This window comes from Culicoides brevitarsis, chromosome 1 (assembly GCF_036172545.1).
Source record: "Culicoides brevitarsis isolate CSIRO-B50_1 chromosome 1, AGI_CSIRO_Cbre_v1, whole genome shotgun sequence".
NCBI classification, from domain to species: Eukaryota; Metazoa; Arthropoda; class Insecta; order Diptera; family Ceratopogonidae; genus Culicoides; species Culicoides brevitarsis.
Window position 1 is genome coordinate 37,108,428 of NC_087085.1, and position 23,283 is coordinate 37,131,710.

The 23,283-nt window shown below is 26.9% G+C and overlaps 5 protein-coding genes across 5 annotated transcripts in view; 3 read left to right on the forward strand and 2 right to left on the reverse strand.

Annotated features, from left to right (window-relative positions):
* Positions 1–744: 744 nt before the first annotated feature.
* On the forward strand, positions 745–8,158 carry LOC134829189 (gamma-tubulin complex component 6). The gene is made up of 5 exons (XM_063842190.1): positions 745–1,189; positions 1,253–2,044; positions 2,873–3,379; positions 3,757–6,344; positions 7,364–8,158. Exons 1-5 carry the CDS (start codon positions 818–820, stop codon positions 7,599–7,601), a joined length of 4,497 nt encoding a protein of 1,498 aa, XP_063698260.1. The 5' UTR covers positions 745–817; the 3' UTR covers positions 7,602–8,158.
* An 839-nt stretch (positions 8,159–8,997) lies between these two features.
* Positions 8,998–9,964, forward strand: LOC134831498 (ribosomal RNA small subunit methyltransferase NEP1). The gene is made up of 3 exons (XM_063845237.1): positions 8,998–9,179; positions 9,239–9,525; positions 9,581–9,964. Exons 1-3 carry the CDS (start codon positions 9,079–9,081, stop codon positions 9,904–9,906), a joined length of 714 nt encoding a protein of 237 aa, XP_063701307.1. The 5' UTR covers positions 8,998–9,078; the 3' UTR covers positions 9,907–9,964.
* On the reverse strand, positions 9,910–10,426 carry LOC134831505 (uncharacterized). Its single transcript, XM_063845250.1, has one exon. The coding sequence runs from the start codon at positions 10,320–10,322 to the stop codon at positions 9,960–9,962; it is 363 nt and encodes a 120-aa protein (XP_063701320.1). The 5' UTR covers positions 10,323–10,426; the 3' UTR covers positions 9,910–9,959.
* Positions 10,427–11,621: 1,195 nt separating this feature from the next.
* Positions 11,622–13,922, reverse strand: LOC134835746 (uncharacterized). Its single transcript, XM_063850692.1, has 3 exons — positions 13,842–13,922; positions 13,492–13,704; positions 11,622–13,419 (listed from the first exon to the last, which is right to left on the reverse strand). The coding sequence occupies exons 2-3, from the start codon at positions 13,592–13,594 to the stop codon at positions 11,909–11,911; spliced, it is 1,614 nt and encodes a 537-aa protein (XP_063706762.1). The 5' UTR covers positions 13,595–13,704; positions 13,842–13,922; the 3' UTR covers positions 11,622–11,908.
* A 1,542-nt stretch (positions 13,923–15,464) lies between these two features.
* The window catches only part of LOC134838127 (uncharacterized), a 37,878-nt gene continuing 30,059 nt past the window's right edge, over positions 15,465–23,283 (forward strand). Inside the window, exon 1 of the mRNA XM_063853591.1 lies at positions 15,465–16,193. The gene's annotated coding sequence lies outside the window, so the exon portion shown is untranslated. The remainder of the gene's footprint in view (positions 16,194–23,283) is intronic.

Here is a 23,283-nt window from a genome sequence, read left to right on the forward strand (position 1 = left end):
GAAAAATCACTGAAATTGGGGAATGGGACTAAAAATGAGCAACAAAAGCGGAAATGCGACAGGAAATGGAACTAAAAATGAGTTGTATGAAAGTGATACTCGTAAAAAACGTAAACAAACCGAACAGCTGATGTTTGTTTACATGAATTCCGGTACTAAACGAAGCCCCGGGACGCCATTTTGTACTAAAAAAATTCAAGATGACGAGATTTTTCATTGTTTGGATGAAAATGCATTTTGACAGTTAAATTACGAAGGAAAATATTGATCAAATAATAATAAGTAGTCAAGGTAGGTACAAATTTTAATTTAAAAATAATTTTTTGAATTTCTTAAAATATTTCAAAAAATTTTTAGAATATTTTTTTAATCTAAAATTATTTATTTTTAAAATTATATTTTTTAAATTTAATTTTTTTTTTATTTTTTAATTATTTTAAAAATATTTTTGTTTCTAAAAACTTCAGATATTTTTTTTGAATTTCTAATTTTTTTTTTAAATTTAATTTTTTTTTTATTTTAAAATAATTTTTTAAAATTCTTTTTTAAAATTTTTTAATTTAATTTTTTATTTTTTAAATTTTTAATTAATTTTCAAAATGATTTTTATTATTTTTTTTTCTAAAAATTTCAGATTTCTTTAAAAATTCTAAAAATATTAAACTTAAAAAAAATTAGTTGGATCGACCTTTTGACATGTAACAACTTGCAAAATTGTGTTGGCCTCGTAGAAAAAACATTACACGAAAAATTTGCATTTCACGCGAAAAAATCAAAATTTACGTCGTAAAAATGCTTTGTTTGTTCTAAATTCACGATGGACAGTGTCTTTAGTTTGGTGAATGCCTTGTGCGAGTCTTTCTGCCAAAATGCGGATGGCGCGCCCGAGGAAAAGCGAAAAGTGATAAAAGCTTGTAGGAAAAATGCATTTGAAATTCTGTTTGAGACGGGAAATCAAACAAATGTCCAGGGACGGAGCAAAGATGTCATCGAAGAACTGAAAATTCATCATTTTGCGTTAAAATTGCGGGCAGATACGATCAAAAAGAAACACGAAGCCGACGAATTCGAGGATTTAATTGCGAAATTTGCACAAAATGGAGCATTGGATGCTGCGACGTCGAACGTCCTTGAACTTTTGCTGGCATTGAAGGACGGCGGGAGTGATGATGATGCAAATGGACTTGCTGTAAGTACTTTTAAACTGCTGAAAATGATAAAAAATTATCTTTTTTCCTCATTTTTTGCATAGAAACCGTTCTTTGGAAAATATCCCGACACGCCCAGCAACACGAATTATCCGCCAATTCCGCCAAAGAGATTCTCCATGCTCGAACCGTTGTCACAACCAGCGGGAAATTCAAACTACGTTCGTCCCGAGAACCCATATTTACTGAAACCGACAAATTACGGGGCAGGAATTCGCGGAAGTGAGAGCGATATGTCGCTAAATTCGGTTTTTAGTAATTCCATTTCGAGCTATGAGCGTCCCCGAAGCATGTATTCCTTAACGGGTGTTCCGTCGGAGCCTGTGCAACAAAAACAATACTTTACGCGAGACTACACGAGACCTGGAAGTGCATCAACGTTGATCGACGGACCGAAATTGCTGCGTCGAAGTAGCGGAAGAGGACGTCACAAGCGCATTTTGAACTGGGAAAATCTCGGGCAGCGAATTGTTTTGAAGGAAAGACCTTTCAGCACGGAAACAAATAGTCTTTTGTCGCTTCTGACGATCAATCAAGAGAGAAAGGGGAAGAAATTCAAGGCAAATATCATTCCATTGAATGCGTTCATGATCGATGTGAAATATTTAACTGTCGGGATTAGCTCGGAATCGTTCGAATTTGACTTTACCGAGATGATTTTCGAAATGGTGCCAAATTTGACGGTTGATGGAGTGTCGCCGCAGACGTTTAAGACAATTGTGCAGGATTTCGTCGAATGCGGAACGTGTTTTAAGCGATTGCAGTTCTTTACGTCGCGCAGTGTTCCGTATCGGTGCAAGAGTGTGGTGAAAGTTCATGATGGATTTGTCTTTAAAGTGAGTATTTTTAATTTTTTTTTTGAGTTTTCGAAATTTTACTAAAAATTTTTTAAATTATCAAAATTTGTACTAAAAATTTTTTTAAAAAAAATTAATTAAATTAAAAATTTGTACTAAAAATTTTTTTAATTATCAAAATTTGTACTAAAAATTTTTTAAATTATCAAAATTTGTACTAAAATTTTTAAGGTTATCAAAATTTGTACTAAAAATTTCTTAAAGTATCAAAGTTTGCTCTAAAAAAATTTTTAAATTAATAAAATTTGTACTAAAAGTTTCTTAAATTATCAAAATTTGTACTAAACTTTTTTAAACTATCAAAGTTTGTTCTAAAAAATATTTTAAATTAATAAAATTTGTACTAAAAATTTCTTAAATTATCAAAATTTGTACTAAAAATTTTTTAAATTATCAAAATTTGTACTAAAAATTTCTTAAATTATCAAAATTTGTACTAAAAATTTCTTAAATTATCAAAATTTGTACTAAAAATTTCTTAAATTATCAAAATTTGTACTAAAATTTTTTTAAATTATCAAAATTTGTACTAAAAATTTCTTAAATTATCAAAATTTGTACTAAAAATTTCTTAAATTATCAAAATTTGTACTAAAAATTTCTTAAATTATCAAAATTTGTACTAAAAATTTCTTAAATTATCAAAATTTGTACTAAAAATTTCTTAAATTATCAAAATTTGTACTAAAAATTTCTTAAATTATCAAAATTTGTACTAAAAATTTCTTAAATTATCAAAATTTGTACTAAAAATTTCTTAAATTATCAAAATTTGTACTAAAAATTCGTAATTGATATTTTTTTCAGGCATTATGCGACAGCATCGAAAGCTTCCTCATCACATTCCGTAAATTCGTTCTTTCGTTCGAAGACAACACTTTACTCGCCTACAGTCATCGAATAAAGCACATGAAGAAACAGTTGGTTGCTCTGACAAAAGTTTTACGGATCCATCCGCAAGGACAAGCGATCACAAAATTACCCGAAGGCTCCGAATTCTTGGGATTTTTGTATCGCGAGATCATTGGAATCACGCAAACGGACATTTCGCTATTTTTGGTCTTTATTCTCAGCAATTGTTGCCAAGTGTATTTTAGTAATTTTGAAAAATGGTTGTTTTTCGGGCATTTTGAGGATCCGTGCAAGGAGCTTTTCATTTGTTTCGTGAATGCGTACCATGCGAACACGAAAACGTACTTCGATAAGGCTTATCAGATACGGAAACAAAGTGTGCCATTGTTCTTGCAAGGATATGAAGAGGATATTTTGCTTTGCGGGAAGTATACGAATTTGTTGAGGACTTATAAACCTGATGTAAGTTTTGATTTTACCAAAAATTTTTTTAATTTTTTCTAAAAAATTTTTAATTTTTTAAAAATAATTTGAAAATTTAATCAATTGACATAAATTTTTTATTAAAAAATTTGTTAAAGAAATTTGCTTAATTACGACATTTTCTATTGAAATGTTGAAAAACATTATTTTGAAAGTAACGTGACCAAAATTATTTTTTTTCAAAAATTTTTATTTTGGGAGATTTTGTTGATTTTTCTTTACTTTTAAGTTCAAATTTTAAAATAATATTTTCGAAATTTGTTCTTAAAAATTAAAAATTTCAAAAAATTATTTTTAAAAAATTTAAAATTTTTCGAAATTCTAGTTCTAAAAATTTATTTTTCTTCACTTTTCAGCATCCAATTTTCACCATGGATCGTTTCAAATTGAAAGTCTGCTTGGATCATCGCTCCATCGAGGAAGTTCGCAAAAAATGCAACGACTATCTCGCACACGCCCGCATCCTCTGCGGCGAACCCGTCAACGTCGCTGACATTTTCAAGCTAAAATCGCAAAAACACGAAGCTCTCCAGGCGCGCATCGAGGAAAATTCCCGCCAAAACTACGAAAAATGGAAAAACGAACAGGAACAAAAAGCAATCGACTTGCAAAAATTCCGCACGCAACAACGCGAAGAGCTAAAGTTACAAATGGAGGAAATCCGCGAGCAAAAATTAACCGAAAAAAAGGCAAATATCGAACGAGAACTCATGTACTTGAAGGAAGCGGAAGCCCTTGAGCAAGAACAACTTCTCGCCGAAAACTTGGAACGCAAAAAACGCATCGAATATTACGAAGAACTGAACCGCTTGATCGACGAAAAACGCGAACGGACCGAAAAACTCGTCGCCAAACTAAAATCTGAGCTTTCGAACAAGGAAAAGTTGGAAGATATTTCCCCAAAATCTGATGGCGTCGATGGAATAATGGCAATGTCGCTCGGCAGCGATCACTTTGTCACGCCAGAAGACGAAAAAATGAGCAATAAATTGATGACCAGTAGTTTTTGCAAGTCCACACCATCCTTGCATGAGGCCGTGATGAACGAAAATTACAAAAATAAAGCGGAAAGTCCCGAACCAAACATGAATTCGCGCAATCCGATAATGCAAAAGAGCGAAAGTGACATCTTGAACGCGAATTTAGACGAAGAAGAGTGTGCTGAAGTGATGATAACCGACTTCCAAAGAAACCGGAAACGCGTTATGGGCTCAACTATCGATCGTTTAGGCCTCGAAAGTGGCTCGGCACCGACTTCAAGTCTTCCGATGACCGACGCACAGCGAAATAAGATGCGAGTTTTGTCGGAATGTTACAATTTGAAGGACGACCCGAAAGATAAGGAGAATAATCCGGGTCTGAAGAAGGAACGAGCTCTCAGTGCAGCGCAGAAAAACAAATTAAAAATCCTCTCGAGTGAGTTTGGCATCGAACTTGACGATGTAGTGCTCGAAGATCGCGATCCCAGCACTTTTTCCGATGCGCAACGCAATAAAATGAAGATTCTCGGTACACATTACTTCGAGGAAGAGCCCAAAAATATGACAGACCTGCAAAAAAATCGTCTCAAAACGATGCAACAAGAGTTTGAACTCATCGCGGGTCCCGCCAAAGAGCAAAAACCAAAACCAGGGTATTTGAATCTCGACACGGATCGCGCCCGGAACCGCAAAAAAGTATTGGAAAGTGAATTTAACATCATCACGGGAGTAGAAACGCCATCGCCGGACATGTCGCAATTCGCTTCGTTGAAACTCGACACGGAAATTGCAAATCACGACATCCCGGACTCACTTGGGGTGCCAAATACGGCAGTTATTAACCAACCAACGCCCGATAGTGCGTTATTAAGTAATGATCGCCCAGCGAATTCGTTCAGATTTTTGATGTCACCCACAAAATCAGGCGGATCTGAGGATGGAGGCACTCTAAAAAGCGCCGGAAGTGTCTCTACGGTCGATTCTGATCCAAATTATTACGATTTTGTGAAACTTGTGGAACGGAAGATGCATAGTTTGATGCCGCTGGCGTTGCCCAAGAGTCATGGCGGTAGTTCTGTGTGGGATGCGGACCGAGAAAAGGATGATTCGAAGGGAGTTACGGAGCTAAAATGCTTGGATGTGACAACTTTGACGAAATTTCTGCAAAAATCGTTGACGTTGCCCCTGAATGCTCACATGGAAATCATCAATGGCGAGATAATGAAGCTTTTTTTGCTGGAACTTGACGTTATTGGGCATTTCAAGTCGTTGCGGAACTATTTCTTCATGATGGATGGCGAATTCGGGAGTCACATCTGCGATGGGCTGCTTAAAAGGATGGAAGGCGGTGCCTCTCCGAACGATCTGTTGAACCCACAAACGTTGCATTCACTCTTAGATAACGCTCTGGGGTCGAGTATCATCGGAAATGACAAAAACACGGATCGTTTAACGTTCAAAGTGGGTCAAAAACCGGAAAAATTCGAACTTACGTCGCCCGATGCCCTCGGAATGCTCACACTCGACTATCAAGTCTCGTGGCCCTTGAATCTGGTTTTGAATTTAGACACAATTACGGAATATTCGTACATTTTTAAGTATCTCGTGAAAATTCGGCGAATTGGATGGGTTCTGGAATCGTCTTTTCAATATCTGAAAGAAGCTCATAAGGAATTGGGCACAGATTTGCTCCGGGCGCCGCAATATCGGAGAATTCAGGAGGTTCGGCATAAATTGTCGCAATTTATGCATGCCTTGTTGAATCACATTACGAGAGCCGGGTTACAAGTTTCGTGGAAGGCGTTGAAAGATGATCTGAATAGCACGGTGACGATGGAGGATTTGTATCGGAAACACGTGAAGTACATCAAGAGGATCAAATTTTTGTGTTTACTTACGAAACAGTGCACGTTGTTCCATAGCGTGTTGGAGACGATTTTTGCGATCATTTTGCAGTTTTACAGGTGAGTTTTAATTTAATTTTAATTTATTAATTTTAATTTATTAATTTTAATTTTAATTTATTAATTTTAATTTATTAATTTTAATTTTAATTTTAATTTTAATTTTAATTTATTAATTTTAATTTTAATTTTAATTTTAATTTTAATTTTAATTTTAATTTTAATTTTAATTTTAATTTTAATTTTAATTTTAATTTTTAATTTTAATTTTAATTTTAATTTTAATTTTAATTTTAATTTTAATTTTAATTTTAATTTTAATTTTAATTTATTAATTTTAATTTTAATTTTAATTTTAATTTTAATTTTAATTTTAATTTATTAATTTTAATTTTAATTTTAATTTTAATTTTAATTTTAATTTTAATTTATTAATTTTAATTAATTTAAATTAATTTTAATTTATTAATTTTAATTTATTAATTTTAATTTATTAATTTTAATTTATTAATTTTAATTTATTAATTTTAATTTATTAATTTTAATTTATTAATTTTAATTTATTAATTTTAATTTATTAATTTTAATTTATTAATTTTAATTTATTAATTTTAATTTATTAATTTTAATTTATTAATTTTAATTTATTAATTTTAATTTTTAATTTTAATTTATTAATTTTAATTTATTAATTTTAATTTATTAATTTTAATTTTAATTTTAATTTATTAATTTTAATTTATTAAATTTAATTTATTAATTTAAATTTATTAATTTTAATTTTAATTTTAATTTATTAATTTTAATTTATTAATTTTAATTTTAATTTTAATTTTAATTTTAATTTTAATTTTAATTTTAATTTTAATTTTAATTTTAATTTTAATTTTAATTTTAATTTTAATTTTAATTTTAATTTTAATTTTAATTTTAATTTTAATTTTAATTTTAATTTTAATTTTAATTTTAATTTTAATTTTAATTTTAATTTTAATTTTAATTTTAATTTTAATTTTAATTTTAATTTTAATTTTAATTAATTAATTCATAAATCAATAATTTTTTTTCTATTTTTTTAGAAATCTCATCACCCATCAATTCGTTCCCGATGCGGAAAAATCCTTTGTGCACGCCAAATACAATCAAATCCTGAAAATTGAAAAGATGTTCGAACACAATGTCGGCTACATCATCTACTTGGGCAACAAAATGGTCAATACAGGCTACCAACTCGAAATTGGCGAATTCATCAACTTGATCAACATTAATGGCTATTACAACAAAATCAAGTTGGCGTCTCCGCCTAAAAAACAATAAGTCTCGAACAACAATCAGTATCATTTTTTCTAATCACAAAAAAAAAGTAATCCAAAAAAGACAAAAAAAAAATGTTGAGTTTTTGTATTAAAAAAAACCTGTAGATGTGCTTCGTTAAGTTTTTTTTAAGTAAATTATTATTGTTAGCACCGTACTTTTTATACATTCTAACAAATCTTTAGACTATCTTTAACGCATTTTTAGCACAATTTGTTGCCGTTTGTTTTTTGTCACGTTTGTTAAAAATTATTATTAAAAATATCTATTCAAGTCTTCTCAGTTAGAAATTCTAACACAAAAAAAAAATAAATAAATAATTCTCAATGTTATGATACGTAAAATAGCTAGAAAATTAACGTTTTTTATGAAAAGGAAATTAGTGCCGACCAGTTTTATAAAGGAAAAGGGAAATTTACACAAAGAAAAAAATTAGAAGAAGGAAAAATTTAGAAAAATAATCAAAAAATCTATCGTTTTATAGATGTTGATATCAAAATAAATATTAAAAAAAAATAAATTCCAAAATAAAAACTCAACTAACACTAAATTTAGAAGAAAAACCCCTCACTGTAAAAAAAAATAAATGAAAATTTAAAAAAAATGTACTACTAACACTTTTTAATGCATCATTTCTTTTGTTCATAAGAGTTGTAAATCTATCCACGTGGAGTTTGCAGTTGGTAAGATTAATTTTTTGATTTTGAATAAATTTTTTTATTAAAATTTTTTAACCAAAATTTGCTTAAATTTAAAGGTAAAATAAAAATTTTTTTTAAAATGCTTCATTTCAAAATCGAAAATGGCAAAATAAAAAAAAAATTTAGAATTTCATCAAAATTGACCGTTTTTTGGTCTTTTTCATATTTTTTCAAAGAATTTCCCAAAATTTTTTAAAAAATTTAAATTTTTAAGAATTTTTGTTTAAAAAATTTAAATTTTTAAGATTTTTGTTTAAAAAATCGTATTTTAAAACGAATTTAAAAAAAAAAATGTTTTTCAAAATTTTTTGACAGTTATTTTTACGAATTTTTTTGTTTATATGTATTTTTAACTTAAAATACTTTGAAATAAATTTTTAATTATCAAATCTCAATGTAATCAAAATATTGATTAATGACAAAAAACTGTTAAAATTTTGTCATTTTTTTGTCAAACTTTTTTTTTATTTTTTTTGCCTCCATATTTTGAAAAAAATCTTTTGGGACAAAATTTTGATGAAAAAAAAATTTGTAACGGCCTAATTTTCATATTAAAATTTTTTAACTAAAATTTGCTTAATTTTTAAGGTAAAAGGTAAAATTTTCGCTCAAATTTTTTTAAAATAAAATATACCGTTAACATTTATAATTTTTTGTGACATGGGATAAATCCATCCCAATACAAATTCCCAAAAATTTCTCACATGTGTTTGTTTACAACACACAAAAACAAAAAATAATCAAATTTTTTCCACTTTAACACTTAATTCCTTTAAAAAATGGGCAAAAAACGCCAAATCGGAGAACAAAAGAACGAAGATGAGTTCGATTTATCTTCAAAACATCTCAAAACGAGTCATGTTCGCGCCAATGATAAGCGGTAAAAATCTTTCATAAAATATTTTTCATCAAATTTTACTAAAAATTCATCTTTTTCAGCTTAATTATCATCTTAGAAGGCGCCCAACTCGAAACCATCAAAATCGGAAAGGCATTCGAACTTTTAAATTGTGACGATCATCCGAATCTCTTGCGAAAACACAATCGCGATCCAGGCACTTGTCGTCCCGACATCACCCATCAGTCGTTGTTGATGTTAATTGACTCGCCCCTGAATCGTGCCGGACTGTTGCAAGTTTATATCAGGACAGAAAAGAACGTTTTGATTGAAGTTAATCCACAAATTCGGATTCCGAGAACTTTTAGACGATTTGCTGGGCTGATGGGTGAGGAATTTTTTAATTTTTTCAATAAAAATTTTAAAATTTTGTTTTTTTTTAGTGCAACTTTTACACAAATTCTCGATTCGAGCATCGGATAGCACAATGAAGCTGATGAAAGTCATAAAAAATCCGATAGAAAATCATTTGCCGGTCGGTTGTCGTAAAATTGTGATGTCATATAGTTCGAAAAAGGTCGAAAATTGCCGTGAACTCGTGCCGAAAGATGATTTACCGATGGCGATTGTTGTTGGAGCGTTCGCGCACGGCAATGTCGATGTCCCATACAAAGAAGATGTCATTTCGATCAGTAATTATCCACTTTCCGCGGCACTTACGTGCTCTAAACTCTGTTCTGCTTTCGAAGAAGTTTGGGGAATCGTTTGAAAAAATTATTTTTATTATTAAATAAATTTATTAACTACACAAAATTAAAAATTTTAACTAGAAATTGACTCATTTTGGTCATTTGTGTCTTTGAACCGCACTTCGCCGTCGACAATTTCGTATTCGGCGGATTTTTTTAAGCCCGATATCCTCGTGACATGAGCATTTTTGATGCCAAGGACGTTGGCGTATTGCGCGGCGACGGGAATTTTTTCCTCGCCTTCCGTTTTGAGACCTGCAGCTTTCGCCCAATCGCCTTTGCCGCGGTAGTATTGAAATCCGATGAAGGCAATTGCGTTCCAGGCACACAAGAAATAGATGAGTGACAGGCGTTTCTTCCATTTTTCGGCGACATCAAAGTCTACGGGCTGCATGTATTTTCGCACTTTGCGGTAAAGCCAATTGTAGCGAGCCATTTTTCGAGGTAAATTTTAGTTTTTTTTATTGAGAAATTTTTATTTATTTTTAAAAGTGTTTTGTAATATTGTGCGGGTTTCTGTTCAGGGGAACATTTTAAATGTCAAAATTTTTTACGTCAAAAAAAAATATTTTAGGGAGGTTGAAGCTCGAAATCGTGTTTTTATCAAATTTTTTTATATTTAATTATTTAATATTCATTTAAAAATACTCTTAGAATAATTATTAAAAAATTATCTAAATAATCAATTTCAGTAAAAAAAAATATTAATTATTTCTTACTATTTTTTTTTTTGAATAAAAAAAAAATATTAAAAAAAGACAAAAAATTTTTAGAATTTTAAGTAAAATTTTTAGTGAAAAATGAATTATTTTATTTTTTTTTTAATTTAAAATTATTTTTTTATTCAATTAAAAAATTTTTAATTTTCAAAAAAAAAATATATATTTAAAAATAAAAATGAATTGGAATTTAATCTATTAAAATTACTTAATTTAATTAATTTCATTTTAATTTTTTTTTATTTTAAAATTTTCAATTTATGATTATTTAATAAATGAAATTTTTACCAATTCAAAAAATTAATTAATTATAAATTTAAATTAAAAAAAAAACTAAATGATTTTTAATTTTTTTTAAATAAAAAAATCTATTTTCTGATTTTTTTAAACAAAAAAAAAAAATAATATTGTAAAAAAATTAAAATTAATTAAAATTTTAAAGAATATTTTATTTAATTAAATTTAAAATAATTTTATTTATTTAAATAATAAATTATCAATTTTATGATATAAAATAAATATTTTAAAAATCTAAGTAATTTTATGATTTCTTATTAATTAATTTAAAGAAATCAAACGAAAATATTGATAAATTTTTAAATTAATTAAATTAATATTTTTTTTAAAAACTAAATTTGAAGTCAAATAGTCTTTAAATAATTTATGAATATAGAAATTAAAATAAAAATTGATTTGTTAAAAATTCTAAACAAAAATTTGTACCCAAAAATTAATAATTTAATTTAAATAATTAATTTTTTAATTAATTTTTTATTTTTATATACGAACAAAAATTAAATAAATATAAAATGTAATTTAAAAAATTGAAAAAAAAATTTCACATTAAATTAAATTTTAAGAAAAATTAAAAATTTCTTCAAATATAAAATGAATAAATAATTAATTAAAGTAATTTTTTAAAAAATTAAATAAAAATTAGAAAAAATTAAAATTTCAAAATTGTAGGGACCTAAATATTAAAAAAAAATAAATAAAAAACATAATTTCATCTTGCAAACTTCAAATATCTTCATCTTTATTCAACGGAATATTATCTCTCTCTTTTTTCATTTATCTACGATCGTCTTATCATTTATAAATATATTTTATATATTTCTTTACATTTATTTAAATTTATCCTAAGTACTATCTATCTATCGTCTAAGAAGGAATTTCACACTCGCGGTCTCTCAAAACAAAAAAAAATGAAAAATACATCTAATACTTGATAAAAAGTCTAAAATGAGTAAGTCATGGTCTCCAATAATAAAAAAAAATTAAGTTTCGTTACTTTTTAAGTATCCTACAATATCTTTTGTAGCAAGATGCGCGGTTGATTTTTCACAATTGTCTTGTAAGGATTGCCGCTGGGCGGCGCTTGTTGTTGTTGCTGCTCCACGAGCACTTGTTGCTGCTGCGTTTGTGACGCGATTATCGGTGAGGCGAGAAAATTTTCGGGTTCATTGAAAAAAATTGGTTCTGTTGGGGCAATTTGTTGCGTCGAATTAAATTGAGGTTCAAAAAATTTTCTCGCAGGACGTCCCATTTTTTTCTTCCTCGTGGGAGGCGTTTTTTGAAATTCTTGCGGATTTTCGATTAATTGCTGTTCATTTTGTGGAATTGACGTGAGTTTTGGTTTCCTTCCAGGCTTTTTTCTCTCTTTTTTGATTACTGGCAAGATTGCTACTGGTCCTTGTTCGTCGTTTTTGACTTTGTTCTGGCGTCTTCGTTTGCGAGACGGTGCTTCTTGATTAATTGGCTCGGATTTTGTGATAGCGAGCGGATCAATATCTTCCATAAGTTGCGTTGATTCTTGACTACTGCGATACATGTCGGCCAAAATTTCCGCTTTTGTGCGGCGTTTGCGTCGTTTTTTCACCGCGACAGGCGCCACAGGTGTTTCCGAGGCATCTTCGATGATTTTTGGTTTTCGAACGCGTTTCGTGGTGATCGGCGGCGGTGCTTCGAGATCCGTGAATTTGGGTTTTCGTTTGCGACGTCGTTTGATGGTCTCCTCGGGCGGCGGCATTTCCAACTGTGGGTCATCGGAACCGATCAAAGCAAGCAGTTCGGCGACAATTTGCGCTTGTTGCACGAGTTTCGTGTGTTCGAGCTTCAGACGTTTCGACAAAAATGAATCCATGTCGAAATTCGGGACAGGCACTCCGTATTCCTCATATTCCTTTGCCGAGTCAGCGAGATTGTTCAGGATCATGATGTACTTTTGGAGCCATGATGTAGTCGAAAGTAGGTCGGGATCATGCAAAAATTGCTCCGCATCGCCAGTTTGACTTGTCGACGAGGGCTGTTGTGTGACCATTTCGTCGGAATATGCCTGCGAAACGGGTTCCGTGGTTTGAACGGCGACCGTTGTCGCTTCCGGAGGCTCTTTTCGGGGCTTTTCTGTGCCTCGTTCGTTGTGTTTCGAGTCGAAAAAGGTGAAAATCGTCGTACATTGTCCCAATTTGATGCGATCGCCGTGATGCAACTTGATATTTTCCATACTTGGGATCCGTTCGTCGTTCAAAAAGGTGCCGTGCGAGCTTTTCAAGTCATACAACATGTAACCCGACACCGAATTTCCCATATGATCGATTAACAGCTCCTTGTACTGAAACACGCAATGTCGTCGCGAGATCGAAGGCTCCAATAAATCAATAATGCACCCAATTGCACGTCCCACATACACCGGCATGTACTTTTTCAGCGCGATTTCCTTGTGCAACTCCCCATTTTCGCCGTAACTGCGGAGAAAAAATTCCGGCGGCTCGAAATCATCAATTCTCGGATCGACTTCTGACTCCAAAGGCATTACTGCGACACGAAAAAATACAAAAAAAAATTTAAATAATTTTTTGTTATGCAAATTTTTGTCATTTCACTTACAATCGCTCACTTCTGAGACATTCGGTTTGATGAAGCGCACTTTATCTGCGGACTTTCCGTTCGCCATAATTGGCGTTGTGCCGTTTTGCGGATGACCCAGCATATTGTTGACATCCAAAGTCGCCAGGAGACGCGTCGTCACTACTTTTTTTTCGTCGTCGTTACTGTCGTCGTGATTTGTTGTTTGTCTGCAGATAATCACTTTCACTATGGCTGCAAATTGAGGGAACATAAAAAAACCAATAAAAAAATATGTTTAGTCATTTGGGGTGCGAATGACGCGCATTCGATGCAAGCGACTACACGAAATGCGTGAAATTGGCAACAAAATGGAGGAATTGTGTACTTACGTAGCCGGATTTATGGAAATATTCGCGAAATTTTGAGATAATTAGAGGTTGAATGAATTGCGTCTTCACCGGAGTAAGCACCTATCGCGTATTGCTTACATGTCGTACAGGCAATTTTGAAGCGTAACTTGTTGGAATTGCTTTGCAGGAAAAAATTCGAAATTTCAATGTCAAGGTTTTGATTCTTATTTTTTACAATTTTTATATTTTTGAGAATAAATAAAATTAAAAAAAAATAATTTACTTAGCTTTTTAATTCAGTTTTAATTTTAATTTTATAAAAATAAATTAATTTAAAAAATAAAAAAAAAATTTTTGATTTTTTTTTAATTTAAAATTTTCAGTTAAATATCATTAAAAATGTCAAATTTGTGAATTGTAAAATTTTATTAAAAAAAATCGGGAGACAAAAAATTAAAAATTTCAATTTTTTTTCGAAATAAAAAAAATTAAAAATGAATAAAAATTAAAGTTAAATAAATTGGAAGATGAAATAAATTTTAAAAATTAAAAAATTTATTAAAAATTTATACGAAAATTATTCAAAAATTTGATTTAATTTATAAATTTTCAGAAAATTCCGATAGTTTTTGTTCAAAATTTGCCTTTGATTTAATTCAGATGAGGATCATAGCTGGATTTTTCCTCTTTGAGGATAGTAACTGATGGGATTTTTATAGTTTCTAACCTCCAGGCTATTGAATGGATTTGCTTTAGTAAAAAACTTGCCGTTATTTTTTAAACCACGTGACTCAATTTCTACTTTAAAATTTTTTTTAAATTTATTTAAGCTCAATTAATTATTATTTAAACTTTAATTTTTTTTAATTAATTTTTTTTTTTTTTTTTTTATTTTAATTTTTTTATAATTTTTTTTCATAAAAATTAAAATTTAAAAAATTTTTATTTTTTTATTTTTTTTTTTTTTTTAATAAAATTATTTTTAAATTTATTTCATAATTAAAAAATTAAAATATTTTTTTTTACTAATTAAATTTTTTACACATTTGAGACTTATTAAAAGCTTTCAAAAAATTTTTAAAAATAATTTTTTTAAAGAAAAAATTAATTTTTACTTAAAAAGTATCAATTTTTAATATTTTCTGTTAAAATTGTTTCATTTATCACTTTCAATCATCACGTTTTTCATCTGTTCATCATCACGTCGGCACGTTTTAATCACGTATTAATTTCATTCACTCATCAAATTTTAATTTCTTATCACTTTTTTAAATAATTTTACCATATCATTAAATTTAGAAAAATTATTTTAAATTTTTAAATAAAAAAAAAAAATAAAATTCTTGTTATTTTTTTTTTCATTTAAAAAAATCTTCCTAAAATTCTATCACGAGAGAGAAACCCGTAAAACTCTCTTTACAAAATCTTTGTAAATAAAAATCACTCAACTGGTTGTCGTTCTACATGCAAAAAATACTAAAATCGGCGGCGGCGACTGACAACATACACAGGAAATAATAAACAAAGAGAGTGATTCTCTCAGTTTTTGCTCTTTTTCTCTCTTTATATACTTCTATCAGTGCCACATACCTCGCCTAGTTATTTACGTGTACCATCATCAAGACGAGGCGCAAGTTTCGTTTCATCCGTCGTGGAGTTTAGTCACATTCTATTCTGACTGTATCTCGTCGACTACTGGAAATAAATAAAAATAGTGAAGTGAAGTGTATCTCCGAAGATAACTCAATTTATGAGAAAAATTAAAAAAAAAATATTAAAAAATAAATAAAATAAAAATAAAATTAAGAAAATCCAAAAAAATATTTAAAAAATAATTTTCAGTGAAGATAAAGATAAAAATTAAAATTAAAGAGAAAACCTTGTCTGCGGTTTTCCTTCCTCGTTGTCGTGTTCGTGACAAATACGTACAAAAAATAATACAAAAAAAGTGTAGACAATCGTTACAATTTCCATTTCCTACAAGAAAAAAAAAATAAAGTTAAAAATTAAAATCACTTACGAAAAAAATTTTTTTTTTGTAAAACTCAAACATTGTAATGCATTTTTTATTTTGATATAAAATTTTTACAACAGAAACAGACTTCTATTGATTTTTTGTGTGTCTTTTGTTGCACTCGTACGACAAACAGCAGCAAAAGTTACAACAACAACAACAACGTCAACAAGAATAAATTTTTAGTGACATTAACAAGTGAATCTTTTTGTTTGGAAAATTCATTCGCACGACAGGTGTCTTCAGCAAAAAAAACTTTAAAATCCAATGAAAAATATTTATTTGTGCAAATATTTGCTCGTGAACGACGCAACAGCAGAACATTAAACATTGATTGACGATATTAACTTTTTTTCGCCAACTTTTTTTTTATTGAGGTAAGTAAAAATGGCATTTTTATGCAAATAAACGGGTCAGAAGAAGATACGAGGAACGAAATCATAAACAGAGAAAATGAAACTTAAACTTCGCTCACACGCAGCGAGAGACAGGGAAAAATGAGATGAAAATTTATTTTATTACACCAAAGTTCTTTATGATACGTCGTCGTTTGTGTTCTTTTTCACGAGAAAAATAAAAGAAAAAAAAATTCTTCGTTGTTGTAATATAATCCTGAAAATAATGGGAGTGTGTGAGTTTCAGTGTGAACTTTGTTGAAAATGCATTATTCAATTGTTGAACGAGACGAAGACGAGGCAAAGGCAAGACAAGCAATTTTCACCGGAGAAAAAGATGGGCGAAGGATGAGTCGCATTTCTTATTCATTTCATTTATATTTGGTGTTGTTTGATGATCTGACGAGGATAATATGCAAAAGAAAAGTCGAAGCAGCATTTTTAAATGGAAGAAATTTCCATTGTTTTTTTTTTTGAGGAATTTAAATTATTTTTATTTAAAGAAAATTTTAGGGAGTCCATATGAAACTTTTTAGATGAATTTTTGACTTGTAAAAAAGTTGAATTTGATTAAAAATTAAAAAAAAACAATAATTTAAAAAAAAAAAAAAAAAATAAAATTATAAATTTTAGAAATTTAAAAAATAATTAAATTTTAAAAAATAATTTTTAAGTTAAATAATTTAAAAAATTATTTTTAATTAAAAAAAAAAAAACTTAAATAATTTTAACAAATTTAAACAATTAATTTTAGAAAATTTAAAAAATTTTTTTAAAAAAATTTTTTTTTTTTAAATTTTTATTTAATATTTATTTATTTCAAAAATATATTTATTTTTAAAAAATATTTATAAAAATGAATTTTTTATAATTTTTTTTTAAATAAAAAATCTTTGACAGAAGTCAAAATTAGTATTCAAAATTCTATTTTGAATTAAAATTTTTTTATCAATTAATTTATATTGAACTTTTAAGTTCTAAATCCTTATAAAAAATAATAATAAATAAAATAAATCATAAAAAATAGAAAAAAAAATTAAGGACTATTTCTATTAATTTTGAAAAATACCAGACATCTCCATTTAAATTCTTTAGTGCAGAATTTGAACAAAAAAAAAATTTAAATAATTTAAAATTTTCCATTTGAAAAAACTTTAAAAGTATACAAAAAATTGCAATAAAGAAAAAAAAATGAAGAGAAATGTCAACTTCAGAACAAGTAATTAACGCTTCTCACATCTGCAAAAATCTTCAACTTTTGAAGTAGAAGCAAAAAATTAAAAAAGAAAAATGAAAAAAAAAATGTCTTTGACGAAAACAACAAAAAACTTCAATGAAACATTAAGAACATTTCAAGTTCACTCTTTCAATTGTTCTTGATCATTTTTAATTAAATTAAATTAAATTAATTACTCTTGAATCTTGAACGACTTTCTGTCTTTTATTTTTAATTTATTTGCGAAAAAAATGTACATTTTCACCTTTTTAAGCAAAATAATTTTTATCATCGTCAATCATAAAAAAATAAGAATTTTTTTCATTACCTACCACAAATTGCCCAAATTAGTTGAAAAACAGCAGTCATCTTCGTCCCTTCGCACATTTTGACAGACGAATTTTCCATTTTCTTCTTATCTTGTCAGTGCTATCTTGAAACGTTCTTTAAAAAAAAAATAGAAAATAAACTTTTTCTCTAAACACCTTACCACTTATTCGCTCATCAAAAAATAATCGTGTCCTACTTAGTGTCATTGTTTCGTAAATGTTGATGATGTTTCTTGTCTGTTTACATGACACAAACACCGTAAATTTTTTTCTTACTTTTTTTTTTTTTTGCTTTTTGCTACATAGAGACGAAAAACATCTCCAGCACTAATAACCTTTTCTCTCTATTTTATGTTTTTTTTTTCGTCGTGTGTCGTGCAGAGATGAAAAGACATAACATGAGACAGACTCATGGAACGCTCTTGTGATGTTTTCCATTTATTTATTTTCTTATTTTTTTTGTCTTTTCTTCTTTTTCGTGCTTGTGCAAACAAAAGTTTTGTTTGTTCTTTCACGCAAATTCTCATGATTTTTGAGAAAATCCTTTTTTTTTTGGTACAAAGACGACGTTTTAATGTATTTTTTTTTGTCTTTAAATCAGTGCCGGTAAAAAAATTTTAAAATTGCTTGGTTTGAAATAATTGGAATAATTAATTAATTTTAAAAAAAATTAAAATTTAATTTTTTAATTAATTTTTTTTTTAAATTTAATTTGAATGATTTTTTTTATAAATTTTTAAATTAATTTTAAATGATTTTTTATTAAAAAATTTTTTTTTTTTTAAATAATTCAAATTTAATTAATAAATTTTAAATAATTAAGTTTAAAAATTAAAAAATAAATAATTAAAATAAATTTTAATTAATTTAAATTTAATTTTAATTAATTTAAATTTAAATTTAATTTTAATTTAATTTAATTTTTTTTTAATTTAAAATTAATTTATTAATTTTTAAACTAATTTAAAAATATTTTTTTTTGATAATTCAAAAATTAATAAATTTATAATAATTAAATTTTAAAAATTAAATTAAAAAAAAATATATTTTAATTAATTTAATTTTAGCTAAAAATTATTTAAAATTTAATTTAATTTAAATTAAATTTTTTAAAATATTTTTCGGGTCCATTTTTTGTCATTTTCAGTCAAAAACCAATCCATCACTGTTCATCGCCTTCAAAAATCGCCATATGTTTTGTGAGATACGAAATTTAACACATGACAGTATACGACGATCAAGATATCACTCACTCACAGTCTCCATTCATATTCTAATGACGGTAATAATAATAAAAACGGAAGATGAGACGAGTGGAAAAATGTTCAACAGTTTGTTAAATGTCATCAAGTGGATCATTTTTCATGTTTCTCTTCCTTTTTTTCCAACATTTTTATCCGTTTCTGAACCATTTTGATGATTTATTGAGGATTAAACTCCCAAATGGAAACGCCTTGTCATTTATTATTTTTTTTTCGAATGGAATTTTTGCTCATCTCCTGAAAACAGAAAAAGAGTTAAAATTTCATTACGAAAAACAAAATTGTTTAAATTGAGACCCAGTCACGTTCAAACATTTTTTTGTCCATTTTTCTGTGAGGAATTTTCGTTTTTGTACATAACTCTAAATGTGTCCTCAAGGTTTTGTCTTCTCCGTTGAAATATTCAGTGAATAAAATTTTTGCTTCAGCTTCAATTTGTTTCTCTTTCTTTCGAGTAACCAGTAAGAATAATTAAGTTAATCAAAAAATATGCCTCCTACTCCCGGGAAAAGGAAAATTTTCGCAAGAAGACAAATAAAGTAAAAATTAGATAAGAAAACAATATTTATGTACAAAAGATAAAAGTTTAAGTGATTGTCAAATATTTTCTTTTTTGTTACAAAATTTTCCTTTTTTTCACAATGACGAATGACTGAAAGGATGGCAAAAAAGGAAAATTTTCACAAATGAGAGTGATTCATATTCAGATTTTATGTAAAATGAGGGAAAATCAAGGGAGTTTTTTTTTTATTTTTGTGTTTTTTTTCTCACTAAAGATGTCAATTTTGTACAATTTTCCAACAAATTTTCTCACTTTTATGCGAATTTAATGCATCGCATGAAGTATTGTGGTAGAAAATGTCTCGACGTGCATTGAACCGTGCAAGACTAATGTGGTAATTAAAAAGTTTTCAAATGAAAGACATGTTGCTGTTAATGGAGTCTCAAAAGTAGTTTGTCACAAAGTAATGCGAAGAAGAAAATTTTGTAACGAGTGGTTTGTGTTTGTTTTGAAATGTGTGTAAATTCGTTCAAAGATTTTTATTTTTTATTTTAAATTAATTTATCTTTGAAATAAAAAAAAATTAAAAATTTTTGAAAAAAAAAACAATTTTTGATTTTGAAATTTTAACGTATAAAGTTATAAATAAATTATTGTTGGAATTATTTTTAAAATATTTTTAACAAAATTACTGACTTATTTTTCAATTTTTTGACAAATATTTTGTATGAAATATTTATTGCTTAATTTTCATATTTTTTTTTATAATAATTTTTAACTGCTTTAAATTTAATTTTTTTTTTATTTTGATTTAATTTTGTATATAAAATATTTTAAATTTCAAAAAAATAATTTAATAAAAAAATTAATAAAGAAATAAAATCAAATGTTAAAATAAAATTTTAAAAAACCTTTAAATAAATTAATTTTAAAATTTTAATAAAAAAAAATATTTTTATTCAAATAAATTTTAAAAAAACATTAAAAATAAATTATTTTTTAACTTAAATTAATTAAATTTATTTTTTTTTATTTAAAATTTTAAAAACTAATTTAATAAAAAATTTTAGAAATTAAATTTTAAAACAAAATTTAAAAATAAAAAAAATCTTTAAATAAATTATATTTAAAATTTTTTAAAAAAAAAATAAATTTATTAAAATAAATTTATATTTAAATTTGACTTAATTAAATTTTTCTTATTAATTTAAAATATTTTTAATTTTATTTTGTTCTATTTTATATAATTTGGTTATTAAATAAATGAAAAAAATAAAAAAAAATTAATAAAAATTTACTGACTGTTCAGCGTTAATTTTTTTTAAATTCAATTAAATTTAAAATAAAATTAAAAAAAATAAATTAAAATTTGTCTACATTGGAATTTAAATAAAAAAGCATATAATAAAATTTTAAAAAACCTTTAAATGCCTAAATTATTTTTCAAATTTTAATAAAAAAAATAATTTTATTTTAACAAATTAAAAAAAATTAAAAATAAATAATTTTTTAACTTAATTATATTAAATTTATTTTTTTATTTAAAATTTTAAAAAACTAATTTAATAAAAAATTTTAGAAATTAAATTTTAAAATAAAATTTAAAAATAAAAAAAATTTTAATTAAAAAAAAATATTTTTATTTAAATTAAAATAAATTTATATTTAAATTTAGCTTAAATAAAAAAAATATTTAATTGTTGAAAATACCAAAACTGATAGGAAAATAATAAATTTTATTCCAATTTTTAATTAAAAATTTTAGCTTGGTTTGGATTAATTGAAAAATATCTAAAGAGCTTGAAACAAAAAGTAAAATTAATATTAAAAAACCCTCTTACCATTCCGCAAAAAAAAAACCAATAAAACGACATCATTATCTGGTTCAATGAGCTCTAAAACTTCTTTGCAGCAAGTATATATTTTTATTCCCCGTAGAATCGATTGATTTAACCTTACTGAATATGTCACATAAACTATAAATAATCGTAATAATGATAGTTCTCAAGAAAACTCGACTACCGCTTACATTTCATTCCACAGTAGTCGCTCGAGAAATGCACGACGACAACTTTCCCATATAGTTTTCGAGAGAGAAAATAATAATCCACTTCAATATATTTTCATTTTTTCCCTCTCCGCCTTCGCTTCTTGCGTTTTTTTTCTCTATCACATTAGTAGTTTCATAACATTTATGGCTTCTGGGAAAAAATCTGTTTGTTATCGATATTCTTTCAAGGTGTATGTTTTCTATTTTCGTTTCAATTATTATTTTGTCGTTATAGCGCTACAGGACAGCTGGCTAAATCATGTCTGGTGTCAAAAAAAAAAAGGAAAATTAGAAGTAATGCTCTCGGATGTAATGGAGTGAAATCGATTGATGCTTTCGGATACTGCCTACTTACGACATCGTCGACATGAAAAGGAAAACTTTTTTGTTTCGCCTCGTGTAATGTAATGTCCTGCCTGCCTGTTTGTGTAGGTTTGTGACATCGATCGAACGCAATCACACATTTATGAGGAGGAAGTTGTGTCACAACACAGGGGGAAATTTGACCGGATGGTGATTTCTTTTGTGGTATTCGACTCGTGCACTGATCTGGGCAAACACCTTTTTTTTCCTCTCTCTTTTTTTTCTTGTGAAGAAAAAAATTAGATTTCCGAGCAAAAAATATCAAATATTATTCCGCATCAATTCCGTCGCCCGCCATTGACGGAAAAAAATGGTGGCTCAGTGCGATAAGAGAGACAGACGAGTTTTCCATTGTATTCGCTTCTCACACAAATTGAATTAGATTAATGGTGTCATCTTTGAATTGCCTTTCGTCATGATTTTTAAAAGCGACCTGACAGTCTTTCAACTTTCAACCTTAAAATCCTGCTTTGTGTCCCTCATCCAGTTGTTTTTGCGTTCGAACAAAAAAAAAGTGACACAAATAACGTTTTTTCGCTGGATTTTGATCCAATCCGCAAGTTTTTCTCCTTTTTTAATCATTTATTTATGTCGGATTACCTTTTTTTGTTGTTTGGTGTCCCGAGTTCACACAAAAACGGGTGCAATTGATGCTTAGAGCAAGGAAAAAAGGGACTTTTAATAAAAAAAAAGAGCTAAAGCCTTACAAAAATATGTTGGAAGATGGTATTTGTAAAGCTTTTATCATTTAATGTCCTTTTTTACTTGTACAACTCAATAAAATGAAAACTCAAATAAAGAGTTTTATAAAATAAATAAATCGATAAATTAAAAAAGTAACTAGATTTTATATATTTTTTTTTAATTTTTAAAATTTAAGATTTTTTGAGGATTTGAAAATTTAAAAAATGTTAGAAAATTTAAAAAAAAAAATAAATAAAAATAAAATAAAAAAAAAATATTTATAAATTTTTTATAAATATTTTAGAAAATTAAAAAAAAAAAATGAATTTTTAAATTTTTTATAAATATTTTTTTATTTTTTTTTTTAAATTTCCTAACATTTTTAAAATTTAAGATTTTTAAGGATTTAAAAATTTCAAAAATATTAGAAATTTATAAATAAATATTAATAATAATTCATAAACTCATATTTTATTTTAAATTTATTTTTTAAAATTTTATTTCGAAATTTTCAATAAGAAAATTATCAAAAAATAAAACTTTTGACCTTTTTTCAAAATCAAAAAATTTTATTTATTAATAATTTAGATAAATATTGTGAAAAAAAAATAATTAAAAAATTTATTCAAAAATGAAAATTATCGTTTTAAGCATTTTTAAAAATTA

What these genes read in the sequence shown, in the direction of transcription:
- LOC134829189 (XM_063842190.1), top strand. Translation starts at nt 818, where the DNA reads ATGGACAGTGTCTTTAGTTTGGTGAATGCCTTGTGCGAGTCTTTCTGC. An exon ending in TGAGGACTTATAAACCTGAT is followed by an intron (nt 3,380 to 3,756) that starts GTAAGTTTTGAT and finishes TTCACTTTTCAG; the next exon opens with CATCCAATTTTCACCATGGA. An exon ending in ATCATTTTGCAGTTTTACAG is followed by an intron (nt 6,345 to 7,363) that starts GTGAGTTTTAAT and finishes CTATTTTTTTAG; the next exon opens with AAATCTCATCACCCATCAAT.
- LOC134831498 (XM_063845237.1), top strand. Translation starts at nt 9,079, where the DNA reads ATGGGCAAAAAACGCCAAATCGGAGAACAAAAGAACGAAGATGAGTTC. An exon ending in GTTCGCGCCAATGATAAGCG is followed by an intron (nt 9,180 to 9,238) that starts GTAAAAATCTTT and finishes CATCTTTTTCAG; the next exon opens with CTTAATTATCATCTTAGAAG. An exon ending in ACGATTTGCTGGGCTGATGG is followed by an intron (nt 9,526 to 9,580) that starts GTGAGGAATTTT and finishes GTTTTTTTTTAG; the next exon opens with TGCAACTTTTACACAAATTC.
- LOC134831505 (XM_063845250.1), bottom strand. Translation starts at nt 10,322, where the DNA reads ATGGCTCGCTACAATTGGCTTTACCGCAAAGTGCGAAAATACATGCAG.
- LOC134835746 (XM_063850692.1), bottom strand. Translation starts at nt 13,594, where the DNA reads ATGCTGGGTCATCCGCAAAACGGCACAACGCCAATTATGGCGAACGGA. An exon ending in TGTCTCAGAAGTGAGCGATT is followed by an intron (nt 13,420 to 13,491) that starts GTAAGTGAAATG and finishes TTCGTGTCGCAG; the next exon opens with TAATGCCTTTGGAGTCAGAA.